General features: G+C 36.4%; 2 protein-coding genes across 3 annotated transcripts; both read right to left on the bottom strand.

Annotated features, from left to right (window-relative positions):
• Window positions 1-3518: 3518 nt before the first annotated feature.
• LOC116020889 (5'-adenylylsulfate reductase-like 4) lies at window positions 3519-8029 on the bottom strand. Its single transcript, XM_031261456.1, has 4 exons — window positions 7583-8029; window positions 4622-4809; window positions 4415-4539; window positions 3519-4218 (listed from the first exon to the last, which is right to left on the bottom strand). Exons 1-4 carry the CDS (start codon window positions 7781-7783, stop codon window positions 3770-3772), a joined length of 963 nt encoding a protein of 320 aa, XP_031117316.1. The 5' UTR covers window positions 7784-8029; the 3' UTR covers window positions 3519-3769.
• Window positions 8030-10287: 2258 nt separating this feature from the next.
• Window positions 10288-15693, bottom strand: LOC116020848 (DEAD-box ATP-dependent RNA helicase 32). Of its 2 annotated transcripts, none has more exons than XM_031261401.1 (9): window positions 15350-15693; window positions 14497-14906; window positions 13475-13750; window positions 12787-13110; window positions 12212-12406; window positions 11954-12109; window positions 11317-11738; window positions 11031-11194; window positions 10288-10957 (listed from the first exon to the last, which is right to left on the bottom strand). In XM_031261401.1, exons 2-9 carry the CDS (start codon window positions 14869-14871, stop codon window positions 10620-10622), a joined length of 2250 nt encoding a protein of 749 aa, XP_031117261.1. In that variant the 5' UTR covers window positions 14872-14906; window positions 15350-15693; the 3' UTR covers window positions 10288-10619. The 2 variants fall into 2 exon arrangements, with proteins under 2 accessions (XP_031117261.1, XP_031117262.1); XM_031261402.1 differs by having other exon boundaries at window positions 14497-14888.
• Between the last annotated feature and the right edge of the window lie 309 nt (window positions 15694-16002).

The raw sequence follows: 16002 nt of genomic DNA, 5'->3' as shown, positions 1-16002 counted from the left end.
TAGTAGAAATGATCATGATCAAACCATGGCGGTTGTTGATGTAGTCGCTAATCAGCTACTTGCCTATTTCCCAATGACTTTGAAAGGTTATCATTAACTTTCAATCCTGAGTATGTCTCCAAGCTACTAGGAGTCAATGTGCTTGGTTATGCACCTATGATTGCCCAGAGGTTGCCACAAGTCGCTAATATGATATTCATGTAGAGAACCTACGCCAAGCTTTCACATCTGTGGTGGCTGCTTATCTGAAGCGCAAGTTAGATCACTCGCAACAAATGTCTTTTGTAGAAGTTGATGCTGAAGTTACTCAAATGGTATTTATTACTGTGAATGCTTGCATGGTTGTACTTTACGCTAAACTGCGCTCCATTCACACCAAACTTCAAGAGCGTGCCACTATTTATGCGAGTAGACCAACTTACACCAAGGAGTGTGAACTAACCATCCCATTTGCTGATGTAATTGAGAACTTCGGTAAGTACGTTCCTCATGATGTAACCCATAATATTATTCATGTTCCAACTTATCCAGAGAACACTCAGAATGAAGGCAGATCTACCCAAAACTGGTTGAGCTACATTTATGAAAGTTACATCCCATTCTTGAAGATGCTTGGAATCCCTGTGAAATCTGTCAATCCACAAGCTTGTGATGGAAGTCCATTGTGGACTTACAAAGTAAGTTTTGTTGACAATCATTTTGATTTTAAGTATATCTTTCCTCCTAGCAACTACTCTAGCCATACTGCTATGTTGGCCGCTATCTTCGCTCAAACCAATCAAACTGGTGGTGCAGCTTTGCCGATCATCATGCATCCTGCAGACCAAACCACATATGCAACATGGCTTCGAGAAGTGCCAGTTGGATTCTAGAGCAACCTCTTTACTGCATTGTGTCACTCACCTCATGAAGAGTGGAGCTCTTACCTGATTGTTGACAAGATGTGATCCCTGCAACATACCTCCTTGCATGGAGGGGCTTTGCTTGTAACAAGAGCTACACCACTCCACTCGGAGCCTCCCGGCCTCGTATAGTCAGGTCCCTATCTAACTTCCCGACCACATCATTCAACATTCTAATTTATTTCCTAGTCACATCTACCCAACCCGAAATAATTTAATCTATCAAATGGTGTCATACATGGGAACCGAACACAAAGTTCATGTCCTCTACTTATGTGATCCTTCGACCTCATCTTTTACCAACATTGATTGGACATGTTACAATTCACTTTGATCGATCATATTACAATTTGCTTGAAATTCGATTAGGCTTACTGTTAAAACTGGTGCAAGAATCAAAATAGTGTCGCGCCTATTACATCTTCATTTATTTCACTCATCATTACCAAACCATGCAGGAAGCAAATCCAAATAACATACACGTATCCTAAGGAAGATGTGTACACGTGGAGAACTATATTGCAGGATTAAAACCTTTTTCATCGTGTCGAACAAGAATGAGAGTCGGCCTCACCACTTCATCAGCATCAACCCTGATTATCTTCACCTTCATTTCCACAGCTTGAGCTCCTAAGCAATGCAAGTATTAGCGTCTCACCATTTGAAAGGTTCATATTCTCTCCCTTTCAGGTCAGTCTCCCGACCTCACCTACGTCATCTAGCCACGCACTAGCAATATGCTCCAATTCTGGTATGACTCAATCAAATTTCCGGTGGTTGGCAATTCTGGTTGGACTCAATCAAATTTACGGTGGTCGACTAGCAACCACAGTGCAAAGGAACATGCATATATTGTGATGCATGGTTGAGACATTTTCATGCGTTGATTAAGAATGAGGGTCGACCCCAGTGCTCTATAAGTATATCCAATTATATTTGTTCTTGATTTTAACGAGTGAGCTCCCCAAGTAGTAAGACCGTAGTAACAATGTAACCTCGGAATGTTTGGTCGATCCAATTCTCTAAACAAAGCGAGGAAACCCTCGGAATGCTCTTAAAGCTCTCTATTCGTATGGTGGTCGCTTTTTGACCTTTGACCATCAAAGCGATCACCCGATCTTTAGGTATCGACAACTATCAGTGCCCAGATTTCTTTTCCCCCGAGTGTCAATTAAACAATTCGAGAATCAAATTAGTTGAAATTGAAAACTATAGACTACATTGACAGTTGGGAAACAATTGAGAGACAAAATGGTGATTTTCTCCATTATTATTAAAAATTACAAGAATTTAACACTTTAACTAGAAGTTGACCGAGGACGGGAAATCTCTGTCCTTGCCTAATTCCCCACAAGGACAGGGATGGAAAATAATTCCAATTCCCCGCCGGAGACGGGGACAGGGACGGGGTTAGAGTCGCGAGGACGTAGACTATATTCCCATTCCTGCCCCCGCCCCATTGCCATCCCTAATTACAGCTTTTCTGCTGATTTGTTTTTTCTGCGAACATAACCACGCCCCGAAATGCATCACATTTTTTCACAAAGACAAAAGGACCTGAAATCATAATTCTATGCATATTGCACATTTGCAAGTAATCTTAACTCAATTTTAGGCCAATTCTGTATGCTAGTCCTAGCCCCCAGGTACTATAAGTCTGGGTATTGTCAAATCAAGATTTTGAAGAAAGCCAAGGAAGATTGCATAACATATACAACTAATAACTTTATTATTGTGCTTGAAAGCACTAATCTACAAGTTGTTTGTTTGTTTGTTATTTTAAAAAAAAAAATCATGAAAAATGTAGATGCAAACAACCTGTTGATGGATTTACCTGCAGATGTTCCCCAAGTTGACCACCATTTGCAGATTAGCCTTTAGGGAAGATGGCATGATGCTCACCAGTCACCACCAGCTTCACCCACTCATTTACTCTATAAACTCTTTAACTTATAATCATTATGAAGATTTGGTTTCCTCAACACTGCAGGAGGCACCTTTTTGCTCTAAACCAATAATAATTAAAATTTGTGCTATTGAAATGTACATAATTTGCTCGGTTTCACTGCAGTTGCAAAGAAGCAGAGATTGGTTTGCTTGCACCATTAACTTGACATAACACCTTCTATCTCAGGTAATTAACTCCATCCTACATGGCTACATCAATAAAATGCCTAGAGGTAAAGAGTGCAACGGAATACAGAGCAACTTGTTGGCTTTTCTTTTTTCAACTTTCAGTTTGTGAGTTCACCTTAATAAAAACTCAGAGCTACACCTACATAGCTATATATTCAAAGCTAATAGACAAGGCAGATGAAGTCAACCTAAATGAAAACTGCAATCTCTTTAAGTCATGTTATATTTCACTCTATGGTGTAGCTGTGTAATAAAAGGACTAAATTGTACTCCGTATATTGAATTGACTTTTGGTATATTTCTTTTGATTCACTCTTTCTTAGTTCTCCACCTCAATTAATCTTATTTATACTTATTAATCACTTGTAACAGATTTTGTGCTACGTTGTTGTTTTGGGTTTGGAAGAGAGATTTCATATCTGCGATTAGTACCAAAATTATTTATCATAAAGCCTATCTAAGATGATTAAACCGATTAAATGAATGACAGAGTGCAACAAAAATTTAGCTTATTAGCTAAATGTTATATACAAATAGGTTAACACTATTCTTTCAATAGTGAGCAAAAAATGGAAAGCATAACTAATCTACAACAAAAGAGTCAATTATGTTGCTTCAACAGCCAAATATTAAATTTTCGTTGTTCCCCTCACAATGAAACCAAACCCAAAGGGAGGTAAGCTGAATATTTCTAAAAGAAATATGTAGTTTAAATTTAACCCCCGAATTAATCAATGAGTTGAACTTACTGGCCCCACCCGGCTTGAGCTTGCCTCACCAAATGAAACAGAAGCTAAAGACTTGGAGGCCCATACCTTGGCATTCATAGCTCCTTCCTGCAAATTGCTTCTCTTGCATGGTTCCTTCAGAGAATTAAATAATTGTAATCCCCGATGCATGTAGAGCAGAGGATGCTCCCACAAGCTACTTATCCTCATATTGTAGCTCCTATAAGCAAATTGAGCAAACCTACGAATATATGGGAAAAGAGCATAGAGCAATCTCATAAGAACAAATACAGTTGCCAACATCAAGTATGTCTCCTGCCGAAGTAAGTTCTCAGGAGACCTCGCCCAGGAGAATGGGCAACTTTCCTGTTCACTACCACTATACCCATCGTGGCTTGTAGAACATCCAATCTTGTCTAGAGATATGCCATCCTCTGTTGATGTCTTAACACCTTTCCATGGAATAAAATAAATACATAAAACAAGGGACATAAAGGATTATTCTGGCTAATGAAAAGCAACAAAAGCATAAAAAAGAATAAAACTTCGAGAAAGCATATAAAGATGGTTTTAATGGAAGTTAACATCCTCAATCAAGTTACTAAAGTGCATCTGTGGCACAACAGTTTTAAAAAGAAAACCTCTTACCAGTAACTCCATTATAGAAAGTGATTAGAGAATCAAGGGTCCTGGGGCCATGATATTGAACACGCATTGTAGAATTCAGAATGAACAAAGTAGGGAGCCCATGAACTCCATACTTTGAGAGAGTACTGCGAAATTCAGTGTTAGGTTCCTACCTGTTAAGATGTAGTACAGACTGACAAATACAGCAAATATTATGGGTGCTCTCACCTAGGCTTAATAGCTGATTCTTCAATTGCAAAGTGGGGAATTGAGGGGAACAAGGAAGACAGCACAGAAAAGATTGGTCTAAAAGTTATGGAGAATGGACACCATGAGGCATAGAAGAGGAAAACAACATAGTTATGTGATCTTCGGTGAATCATATAAAGTGCCCTCTGCAATGACATCTCATCTCCCTTCACAACAAAAATGTGAAACTCCATTAGAATTTCTAAAGAAATGAAAAAAAAAAAAAAAAAAAAAAAAAAAAAAAATGTTTACAAATAAATAAATAAAAGAAAAGATCCTATAACATTGACAGAAGGAAATCAGTTGCACAGTACATTTTATTCTTAGCAATATAAATTCAAAAATTGTAAACATTCCACTGCACGCACTCAAAAATTTCAAACTGAAGCAAAAAAACTGATCATTCCATATTTCCACTGTGGTTTTAATTTTCAACTCATTTAATCTAATATGTAGAGAAGTATAAACAATTGCTAAGTGGCCATTGTTTGTCCCATATTTACTCCACCCAGGCCTCTGATAACAAAAAGTTCAAAGATGGATTACACTAGAACTGTTCTTGGATGCAATAATTTTCTGATATCTAAAAAAATTCAAATTTAACCCCTGTGAAAATTGAATTGGATCAGATAATAGCTTGAAGTAATCCCATGCCATCATTTGGTGTCAGCTACATGAATTTTCCATATCCATCATTTTATTTTTTCTTATTCTTCCACACCAGCTGTAAGAACTATTTTTCAGTCTTTTTAGTTTGAAGAATCAGCATACTCCCACCTAATGCCTGTGCAGGGGTCCTGAGAGTTTTAAACTAAAACAAAGAGAATTTTGATTTATTTTCTCTACCATGACTTAAGTTGAAATTCAACATTCTCAAAAGGGAGAAACATATCAAGGTCTCAAGGATACTTAACTATCTGTTATCAAAAGTCAAACTTCACCCACTGAACAAAATTCCAACATAGCTATATCCAGGCTCTTCAGCTAATGTCTGTTGGGCAAATGGAAGATGTGCCCAAATTTCTTTTCAAAGCAAAATTAACAAGCTGAATTATGCACCTACATGGGGCTTGAACAGTAGAAATACAATTTTGACTTATAGGGTCTAGTTATATGAAATCTTACTATAGTATGAAATATGAATCTGAATCCTCCACGAGAAACTCATCTTTAAAAAAAAAAAAAACTTAGGCAGTTGAACGGGGATTTGAAAATTGAGTATAGTAACAGTATGATAGGTTCATTATGACCATTGGAGAAGCTGGATTATTCGGTTATTTAAAGATCAATCAGAACTACTAGCATTGAACTTTTTCTTCAAAAACTATTAAGCATTTTTGTTGACACAATTATAACATTTGGCTAACAGATTTAGCAGAAATGGATAGAAGAGACCAAAATGTTGAGGGGCTAATAACTGAAAAATGGGAAGACAAAAGTAAAAAATTGAGAGCACAAGGGTTCAATTCTGAAGTGGAAGGCCTCAGGTTAATTTAATCTGCTAGTTGGTCTAAAACAGAATTTCTGACTTGATTTTGCCACAGCATTTTTGTTCACTATTAGAAAACCTGTTGTAGTTCTGTCACTACAATTTTCAGTTGGGAATGTGCTTTTCACACTTATGAATTTCTAAAAAGTCAAAACTATATTGTATATTCTCACACACACACACACACACACACACACACATATATATTCATTATTTCTTGTGACCTAATAAAGTTAATTAAGGATCCTGATACTATTGAGAAGGAAAAGCGCAGCAAGAAAATGAAGCAGTTTTAATATCATATTCATAACAAAGATCGTTAAAAGGCATTGAACAGTTAAATTGAGCTATTTCAAGCAAAATATACATTGTCTCTTTCTTGGAAAGTTGGTGACTACTATCTAATGGTTAGATTTTACTGGGTTGTTCACACACATAATGACCTGGATATAAGCTCCATATAATGGAGAGAGTGTGTCAGCTGTGAAATATTGAAGTGCACAAACCATTATTGTTGTCAAAGTTGATAATTGTAGAAGATAATTAAGTTAATAATTACTTCTACATCACACTGTGATGATAGTATGTATTCAGTTATGACAAGGCATTAACAAATTAAAGAAGTAGAGCAGTCCAATCTTAAGTTACAAAGGATGCATAACTCCAACAAAAGAATAGTATTCAATTAGATGGAAATGCAAGTGTTATGAAATGAGAAAGGAAGGTTTCTTAAATATGTTTTTTTCTCACTTCTCTTGAACTACACTGGCACACTGCCATAAATATACATGCTAGGCTACTGTTGTTATGGCAGGTGAAACCAACATAGGGTTTCATCTGCCATGCCTCTTCACATCCCCATGCCTCTTCACATCCTTATGCCTATTCATCTCTAACAGTAAGATATCGCACAAGTAGTGATCTTTGATTGACAAAAAACACAGTAGGCACTTGGCAGCATACATTGAAATGTAGGTCTTTGGACTTGGGGGCATGAAAATGCAATGAATTTCAAAATTAAGCCAACCTATCCTCTATCATTTGCCAACACCCAACCAACCCTATGCAGAATTGAACTTTTAAAACTTTCCAAACAGTACAAACATTATCTAAAAATTCTTATTTTTATTTCAATTTGTAAGCAGTAATCTCATCTGACTTTATTTTTTTCTTTTTTAGGTTACAAACCAAGTCAACATATCATTGAAATAAAAAAAGACAATAATTATTAATTACTAAGAAGGCATACCTAGTTAAACTTTTAAAAAATAATTTTTATTAAAAAAAAAAAAAAAACTTTTCACCTAATTCCGTTCTAAAATATTAAAGGTCTCTAACAAAAAAATACCTAAGAACAGATAATCATATTTAAAAAAAAAAATACTTTGAAAAAAAAAAAAGAAAATTAAGCAAAAAATAAAGAATAAGAGTGGAGGTTGAAATTATTTAACCTCAATTACAGCTGGGGAATATGAAGGTTTGATCTCATCCACTGGACATGTGAAATCTGGGAGGCCCAAGATCGAGTGTTCAACCGAATTCCGCAAGGGACAGACAGCGGCAGGCGAAGGCATGAGGTCCTGAGCGAAAGTTAGCCTCCCGATTATGGTCAACAGAGCAAATCCAGCTCCCAGATTCCTGAAACCCTCCATTCCAGAAATAGAACAATATGATTCGAAAAGTAGCGCCCGCAGATAAGAAACGGAGCGGCAAAGCACAACCTAAATCGAAGAAGAAGAAGTAGCGGTGGCGGCGACGGCGGTGGTTGTGGGAGTGGAGGTGACAGCGAGAGCCCAGCGCATCTTAGCGTTGAGCCTCAGATTGTGCTGTGCTTGAATAGATGATGATTTTCGCTTTTATTTTTATTTTTATTTTGCATTATTTTTGTTTTTTGGGAAAATATAAATATGGTTCGCAGAAATTATTCTCTTATGAGCGAAATAGAAATCCACTTTACATCCATAAAGTCACAACAATTTGACACTTCAACCCCTGTTTATTCCTTTTCTTTACCCACTTTCCTACCATTTTCCTTCCTTAAAAAAATTAATGAGGGAAGTATTAAGCATGGGAAGTGGATCCTTATTCCATGGTGAAAATAATCCAGTGGGTTGTGGTGGGGTTTTACGTGATAAAGAGGGCACCTGAAAAAGGAGTTTCAACACTGTTGTAAGGGCGAGCCATACTACAGAAGGAGAAGTCTGGGCAATTTACTTGGGTCTTAAATGGGCATGGAATATGGGTGAGAAAAAGATTTGGATTCAAAGTGATTCGCAGGAAGCAGTTCGTTGAATTACTACAGGGTCGCAAATAGTCGGCCCTTGTGGGGAGTTAGTACGAGAGTGCAAGAAGTGGATCTCAAGAGATTGGGATGTGTTGATTACTCACGTTCCTAGGGATCTTAATACTGTGACTGACGCTCTTGCTAAGGTCGCACTAAGACAAAAATGTGATTGGATAGAGTTTATTAATCCGCCTATGGAGGTGATGGAGTCATTGGAGATGGATAAAGTGAAGATGGCATTTATTAAAAGAGCCAGTGAGGCAGGTGTTTAAGACTGCCTGGGTCACCCCTCCCCTGTATTTCCAAAAAAAAAAAAATTACTATCCTACCGTCCATTCAAATGTGCTTTTGACACGTTGTCACCAATGACCTTGTAATATAGTGGCACGAAGTGGCCCTACTAAATGTAGGTTATGGATTTGAGCCCTATAAGGGTGGTATTAACTCTTTGTGCTTCAGTCGATTGAGAAAATAGTTATGAACAGATACTACATTATAACAGAGTCGGTAGTACTTAAAAAAAATCTAAATTTTATTAAATAAAATTATATAAGAATTAATAATAATAAGTTATGAATTTACTCAAACCAAAATACTAATATTAGTTCAGAGAATAAAAATAAACAGAATAACAATATGATTTTAGAAGAAATAGAATAAAGTAGAAATAGAATAAAAATGTTATTCCACATAATTAAATGACACATTGTATTCAAATGTTTGGTTGGTTAAAAAATATAAATTAAATATATAGTCAAATGAAAAAAGTATTTATATTCAAAATAATAAATCAACACATGTGTGTATGTATTATTTATATTTATTTTATACTCCGTATTAATTTAATTTTATGTATAAATTAAATACTCCGTATATCTTATGCTTATGCTAGTTGATGAAATAACCCACAACATTTTCCAATGCCGGGAATTGAACAATATCCTAACCAACTAGACTACAACAGAATGCTAATTTAAATGCATATAAATAAATAATATACATAGAAGTATTTTTTATGTTATAAAATTTTAACTATTCCTAATGTTATGGGAACATCTAATATCATGGGAGTCTTGGATTGTATGAATAGCGCATTCCATGTAATTTTATTGCCAACATAAGAATAAACATAACATTTCTTTTATATATATATATATATATATATATATTCTGCAAACCAAATGTCACCTAAGAGTTTTATCAAACACAATTATATTATTATAAAATCAATGGTACCAAAGTAGCATCTCATCTTCACGTGACGACTCTAAATTTGGACATGTCATCCGCATTAAAAAGGTTAAATGCTCTTTTACATGCAATTCTAACATATTTGTACTACCCACAGAGCTATTATTCACAAATTGTGGTAAAGCGGTTTTCCCGTTTCTCTCACAGGTCTTTTCTCACCAAATTTCTCTCACGGGTCTTTTCTCACCAAAAAAAATAAAAAAATGTTGTGCTACCAAATTTGAGTTATATTGACGAGTTTGAATAATAATTATTGAATTAAAGCGATTGGATTAAAACAATCATCAAGATTTCTTAAGTACAGTTTCAAAAAATTGATTTACACATTATTTTACTATATTTTTCCTTTTCTCCTCTAAACTACTAATTATTTACTATATTTTTCCTTTTCTCCTCTAAACTATTAATTAATTGTACATAAAGCATGTTAGCCTGTTGGGGGTCGCATTAAAAAAAGTCCCCTATCGAGGGCAAACGGCCATATATGCTACCTAGGGGCCCAGGTATTTTACAAAATGCATTTTCATGTATGTATAGACCATGCTTTTTGCATTGTTTTGGCAAATCACCCAAAGCATCAAGTACACTAGTTTATCATTTTAAACCCTCTGTCTACAGTTCTTAACAAAATAAAATTAAATCAAATTTTATACGTTGTATAAATGAATGTGTAGCAATACAAGGGCAAACTACAAAATGCTATCAAAATTAAGACCCGATATAAGTTTTAACCTCAAACCTAAGAATCCCTGCCATGAGAAGCTTGTGAGAGGAAGTAAATTGCGCGATGTGTTTCAATGGCCTAATGATCTGAGTGCTTACTTATATTCCAAAATTTTACCCCTTGTGGGGTTCGAACCCGGGCATTTGCAGGCCACCACAGCCACACTCAGGCTTTCACCACTGAGCTATGCCCGGGGCAGACCATATCAACTATGCATCAAAACTGTGGGCTATGAGTGCATGGAACTCAACAGCTTGAGAGCCAGTTCCTCCTGCTCTGCCACAGAAACAGAATCTGCCTTTATGCTCGTCTTAAAGCTGTCATCGTCCCTCTCCCCGTCGCTATCAAAGTAAATCTTTTGCTTTTTGGCTCTCTCTCTACCAACATTGGCATCAGATCCCAAGAGATCATCCTCGTCTTCCTCTTCCCCTTCCTCCTCATCTCGCCCTCTCTTCCACTTTATCTTCTCCTTGATTCGTTTTTCTTTGAGGCGTTGACGGTCCAAAGCTTTGTCTTCTTTGTCCATCAGCTTCAACTCTTGTCTCATCTTGGCATATCTTTCATTCACTGCATCAACAACATTGAGAATGTCAAGGAACAGAAAGCCATAAGATTTTCAGCAACTGCATTTAAAATGTACCTTTGTTTTTGTCAAGATGAACCGAGTCAGCAGAAACCTTTGTCTCTGCTAACTTTGCTAATGGAGGTAATGTGTTGCCTTCCTCATCAAATACAACCCTTGTCCCTAATGGTCTATGGACATTGATCTTTAGCTTCTTTTTCTTCAAAACTCTAGATGCGGGCCTAGAAAAGCAAGTGTGACAAAAATCAAGTAAAACAAAATCATAAAACCAGTAGTAAGAGAAAAATGTAAAAGGAAGATTAAACTATCCCAACAATTTAAAGAGGGAGAAAGGATGACATACAAAGCATCTACAGCCTCAGCAGTTTTAGCTTCACCTGCATTCTGCGTGTCTTTTGAAAGAAGAATATCATCCTCATCTTCTACTTCCTCCTCAGATTTTTCAGGATTTGGGTTCTTAATTGGAAGTTCCAACAAATTCTCATTGGTAATATTCTCTGGCATGACAGATAAGGCTTCAGACACAGTCTTACCCTTTATTTTCTGTTTTAGAAATCTGATTTTGGGGGTCATTGGAAGACCCAAAGAAGCAGAAAATTCCTCGACAGGAAGTTTTGTGACATCAAAAATTTCTTTATCCTTATGTTTATAAATAGACTTCAAATATGTTGCAAATGCTCTTCGAGCAAGAGGTTGTAGATCATGATACTTGACCAGCAAAGCAGCCATTAATCCAGAGACAGATTGGAGAAACTCTGCCTTCGCCTTGAAGAAAAATAAGACCAAAAAAACAAAAAACAAAAGATTCAAGTATTACTAACTTCATTTAGAAATCCAGAACAAAGTTATTCAAAATTCGAATCCTACAGGTAGCTATAAACTAGCTTAAAAGGTGTCAATTCATCATAAAGTCGACAAGATATAAATTTGAACAGTGAATAGCAAGATATAATAAAGAGATCAAACAAATTAAATCATACCTTGGTAACTTGAAGGGGAATCTTTTTCTCTCTCAATTTTTCAAGCATTTTCATTTCAGAAGGCATAACAAACAACAGTGATTTCCCACCAGAAAGGTAGCGAGCAGTACGGCCAACTCTATGTATGTAAGTAGCACAATCCTCAGGGCAGTCCACCTGAAACATAAGTTCCCCAATAAAGTCATCATCTTTTTCAATATATCTAAAGCAAAAGTCTCACTGCTAAGTATTTGCTTCTTCAATAACTTTGCACCTAACCTGGACAACCCAATCAACTGCCTTGTTGAAATCAAGGCCACGCGAAGCAACATCTGTGGAGAAAAGAACAGATCTTTTTTCCTCACGAAACTGGGAGTATATTCCTATCCGTTTCTCCAGTTTCATTCTTCCATGAAGACATTTGAGGGGAACTCCAGGACGGAGCTTCCTAAATGCCTCATAAACAAACTTTACCTGTAAAATTGTATACTTGCAATTTAACCAAAGGAAGAAGATATGCAAGGAGCAGATAATATTGAGCTAAACATGAGGTATAAAAGCAGAATGTGAACATGAAATCTATAATGCTTGGAGACATCCAAACATTGTTGATGCACATTCAAATGAAAACAATAGCAACAAACAGGCAGTTGGAAGATAAATCAGACTGAAGTTGTCAAAACAGCAACGTAAAGCCAATAAAATAAAACGGGATAAACTAGCTCTTTCACATGTCATATATCTCAAAAGAGGGAAAAAAAGGAACTCATTGAATTTCTTTCAGGCAGCAACAGTATACAAGGTGCACCATCAAGAATGTAAGTTTTCATTATCACACTTAGATGTTCTCATACCTGCTTGCAACTAGAAAGGAACACCAATATCTTTTTATTAAGATGCTTCTTTATAAAGCTCCATAGCATATCCAATTTTTGATGAAGAGGAACAATAATCGCTGTCTGCATCAAACCACTAGGAGTTGCAGTAGTGGACTCCTCGTGCACACTGAGGTACTCTGGGTCTTTCAGACTGAGCCTAGCAAGATCTTTAACAGACTTCGTTTGGGTTGCAGAGAATAATAGGGTTTGTCTGTGCTTAGGCAACTGTGAAATTATTGCATTTAATTGTGTCTTAAATCCCACATCAAGAATACGATCAGCCTCATCAAGAACCAATACCTGTTCACCAGCCATAAAAGTGCAACATGATTTAGAAACTACTAAACCATATACATAATAACATAAACACATTACTTTCGGCTATTTAATCAAATCATAACCAAGTAAGAATCATTAAGATTGCACAGAAGTCTTGAATAAACAGTAGTCAGCAAAATGCTTATATTAATAAGGCTCTGTAACCACATAGATTTCTGACTTCTGTTTAAATTTTAAAATGATTATGGAGAAGGATAACGGAAGCTGAATTCTACTGGTCCAGAAAAAGGGAACAAGGACTAGTCAGGACAGAGACTAAAGCATATCATTGTATTTTAAAGGAAATAGAAAGAAATGACCGAACAATTATAACTGTTGTTTGGACCTGAAGCTGCGAGCAGTCAAAATTTGGTGTCTCATCCATATGCTGAAGAAGCCGACCTGGAGTACAAATCAAGATGTTCATCCCATTTACATGTTCTTTCTCTGAATCAATGTCTTTTCGTCCACCAATCAGAACACAAGCACTAAAGCCATGATACTTTCCAACAGATTTCAGTACTTCAAAAAGTTGATCAGCTAATTCCCTTGTGGGAGACATTATGATACATCCAACTCCATCTTCTGGACCCCATCTAGCTTTGTACAACTTCTCTAGTACCTGAAAATGTATCAGTCAACTGGATCATATAGTTGATATGAAAGAGTGCCACAAAGCCATTCAAATTTCAAGCATAAGAGAAGACAATCAAACATGCAAGAATAGACCAACTGATTTTTTTCACTGTCAAAACAGGGGACTCATAAGAGAAGGGAAATCTATAAGAAAATGGCACACACTGACATTGCCATTGACATTACCATCCATAATTCCATATTGCAAGCTTCACTCCATGCCTTAAGAGTGACACAAAGAAAAAGTAGTTTATAGCTTTATAGTTCATTACATAAACATTAAAGGTGGATAGATTACGTTCTTAAGCTAAAAGTACATGTATAGAGTTGACTCAAGCATGAGGAAGGTCAAACATGACCATAAGTCTAAAACTCTTTGTAGTGAGAATAAAGCATATGGCACTTCAGAATAAATCTACATTCAGTTTAAAAGAAAGCATAGATGGTTAGATGCCATGTTCTGTTCCTCTAAGAGGAAATAATAGTCATACCAAATAAAAGCAAGGTTGTTCACAGCTACATTTCGGAAGTGATTTATACTGCCTTGGCACAGCCTGATACTGTATTAAATTTGAGCAAGCTTGCTCTTCTATTTTGCATGTTTAAAATTAATAGACACAACTAAGATAAGAATCCACTGTAGAAAGCTATGCTCTGCATCCCTTTACAAAAGTATAGCACTTGCAGCCAAGATAAAAGAAAAATAAGAGTGAAAATGCATCAAAAGCTCACCGGAATTATAAACGCTAGAGTCTTTCCAGACCCAGTTTTGGCTGCCCCAAGAATGTCACGCCCACAAAGAGCATGAGGCAGTGAAGCCCTCTGAATATCCGTCATTGTCTTATACTTAGATAGAGCTAACCCATCCTGGGTCTTCTTTGACAGTGGCAGCTGACTGAATCTAGTGCAGCCAGTGTACCTTGAGAATGAGCCATCGGCTAATCGACCTACTGGAGCTTTATCCGGTAATGGTTCGACTGAAAGCGGGTTTATGCCACAATCGGGTTTTCCTGATTCGATCCATTCTTCAAGGAGCTTGATTTCATTAACCTCCGATTCACGTCGCTGGATTTTTGCTTTCCGGGATTTGACTTTGGGTTTTCTCATGGTTTTCACTTTTCAGTCTGTCAGTGTGCACAAATCTTGATTTTGAAACACCAAATATTTTTTAGGCAATACAAGAACATATTGGTTAGTTAAGAATATGACATTTTAGTATTTCTTGATTTATTATATTATCAATAACTTATTTGGCTAAAAAAAATTAAAAGGTTTATTTGAGATCAAAGAAGCAATATCATCTATAATTTGTAATGAAAAACATTAACAATGTTAATAAAAAACACTGATATTCAACAAGTAATGGGTAAATAATCAGCTTAGGCTACATTGATTGCAAAATCCCCTATATATGGGTTTTTTTTTTTTTTTTGCAAATTTAAATATCACAATGTACTTTTCTGCAAGTTTAAATATGCAGAAATATTTATAAGCAATCAACATATATTCCCGCAGTTTGACAAATTGAAAAGTAAGAAATCAGCAATTCAGCGTAGGATAGGAGGCATAGAACAGAGGTTGTTACCTCTTCGGTAGGCAAAGAACAGAGGTCGTGCTCCGTTGACGATGGTGGCGGCACGAAGCTCACTCAAAGTTGGAGCTTGGAAGCACCGCGGAGCTCAGTCGACAATGAAAGCGGCGAGGAGCACCGCCGACGATGGCTACGGCGCGGAGCTTCGTAAAGGCGTTTAGTGATGGTAGAGTTGATCGATGACAGTGATGGAGGTGAAAGTGAAGGAATGAAGGGAAAGGCTTAAGCTATAGAAGATGGTGGTTCATGGATATGGCAGAAAGTAGAAAGACGGGATTGACAATAAAGTTGTTTAGGGTTTTTGAGGGGTTTCTCTTTCTTTTTTCATTTACAGGGTCGGTGAACAATTTATTTTTTTTAAAGAACAAATTATATATTTTTTAAAATTAAGGGGCGATTTGCTTCATTTATCTGTTTTTCTATTTTCAATTTTTAATTTTTTTATTTTCTAATTTTTCTTCTTCATTCTTCCCGTTTTATTCGAGGAAATTACCAAAATGGTCCCTCGACTATGTCGATTTGACCAAATTGGTCCTTCTCATTTTAACTTGGCTAATAGCGTCCTTCGACTATCCATTTTTTAACCATTTCAGTCATCCGGTGAGATAGCCGGCATATTTTGAGGGATATTATTGGCACTTCACTGT

This window comes from Ipomoea triloba, chromosome 5 (genome assembly GCF_003576645.1).
Source record: "Ipomoea triloba cultivar NCNSP0323 chromosome 5, ASM357664v1".
Taxonomy (NCBI): domain Eukaryota; kingdom Viridiplantae; phylum Streptophyta; class Magnoliopsida; order Solanales; family Convolvulaceae; genus Ipomoea; species Ipomoea triloba.
The sequence above is the reverse complement of the archived record's forward strand: the minus strand, read 5'-3'. Positions and strand labels throughout refer to the sequence as shown.

Excerpts from the sequence above, each read along its gene's own strand:
- LOC116020889 (XM_031261456.1), bottom strand. The coding sequence starts at position 7,783 with ATGGAGGGTTTCAGGAATCTGGGAGCTGGATTTGCTCTGTTGACCATA. Across the intron at positions 4,810-7,582 it reads ATTCCCCAGCTGTAATTGAG|GGAGATGAGATGTCATTGCA; the intron begins GTTAAATAATTT and ends TTTGTTGTGAAG. Across the intron at positions 4,219-4,414 it reads TTTCTATAATGGAGTTACTG|GTGTTAAGACATCAACAGAG; the intron begins GTAAGAGGTTTT and ends TTCCATGGAAAG.
- LOC116020848 (XM_031261401.1), bottom strand. The coding sequence starts at position 14,871 with ATGAGAAAACCCAAAGTCAAATCCCGGAAAGCAAAAATCCAGCGACGT. Across the intron at positions 12,407-12,786 it reads TCCTTTCTAGTTGCAAGCAG|GTAAAGTTTGTTTATGAGGC; the intron begins GTATGAGAACAT and ends ACAATTTTACAG. Across the intron at positions 12,110-12,211 it reads CAGTTGATTGGGTTGTCCAG|GTGGACTGCCCTGAGGATTG; the intron begins GTTAGGTGCAAA and ends CTTATGTTTCAG.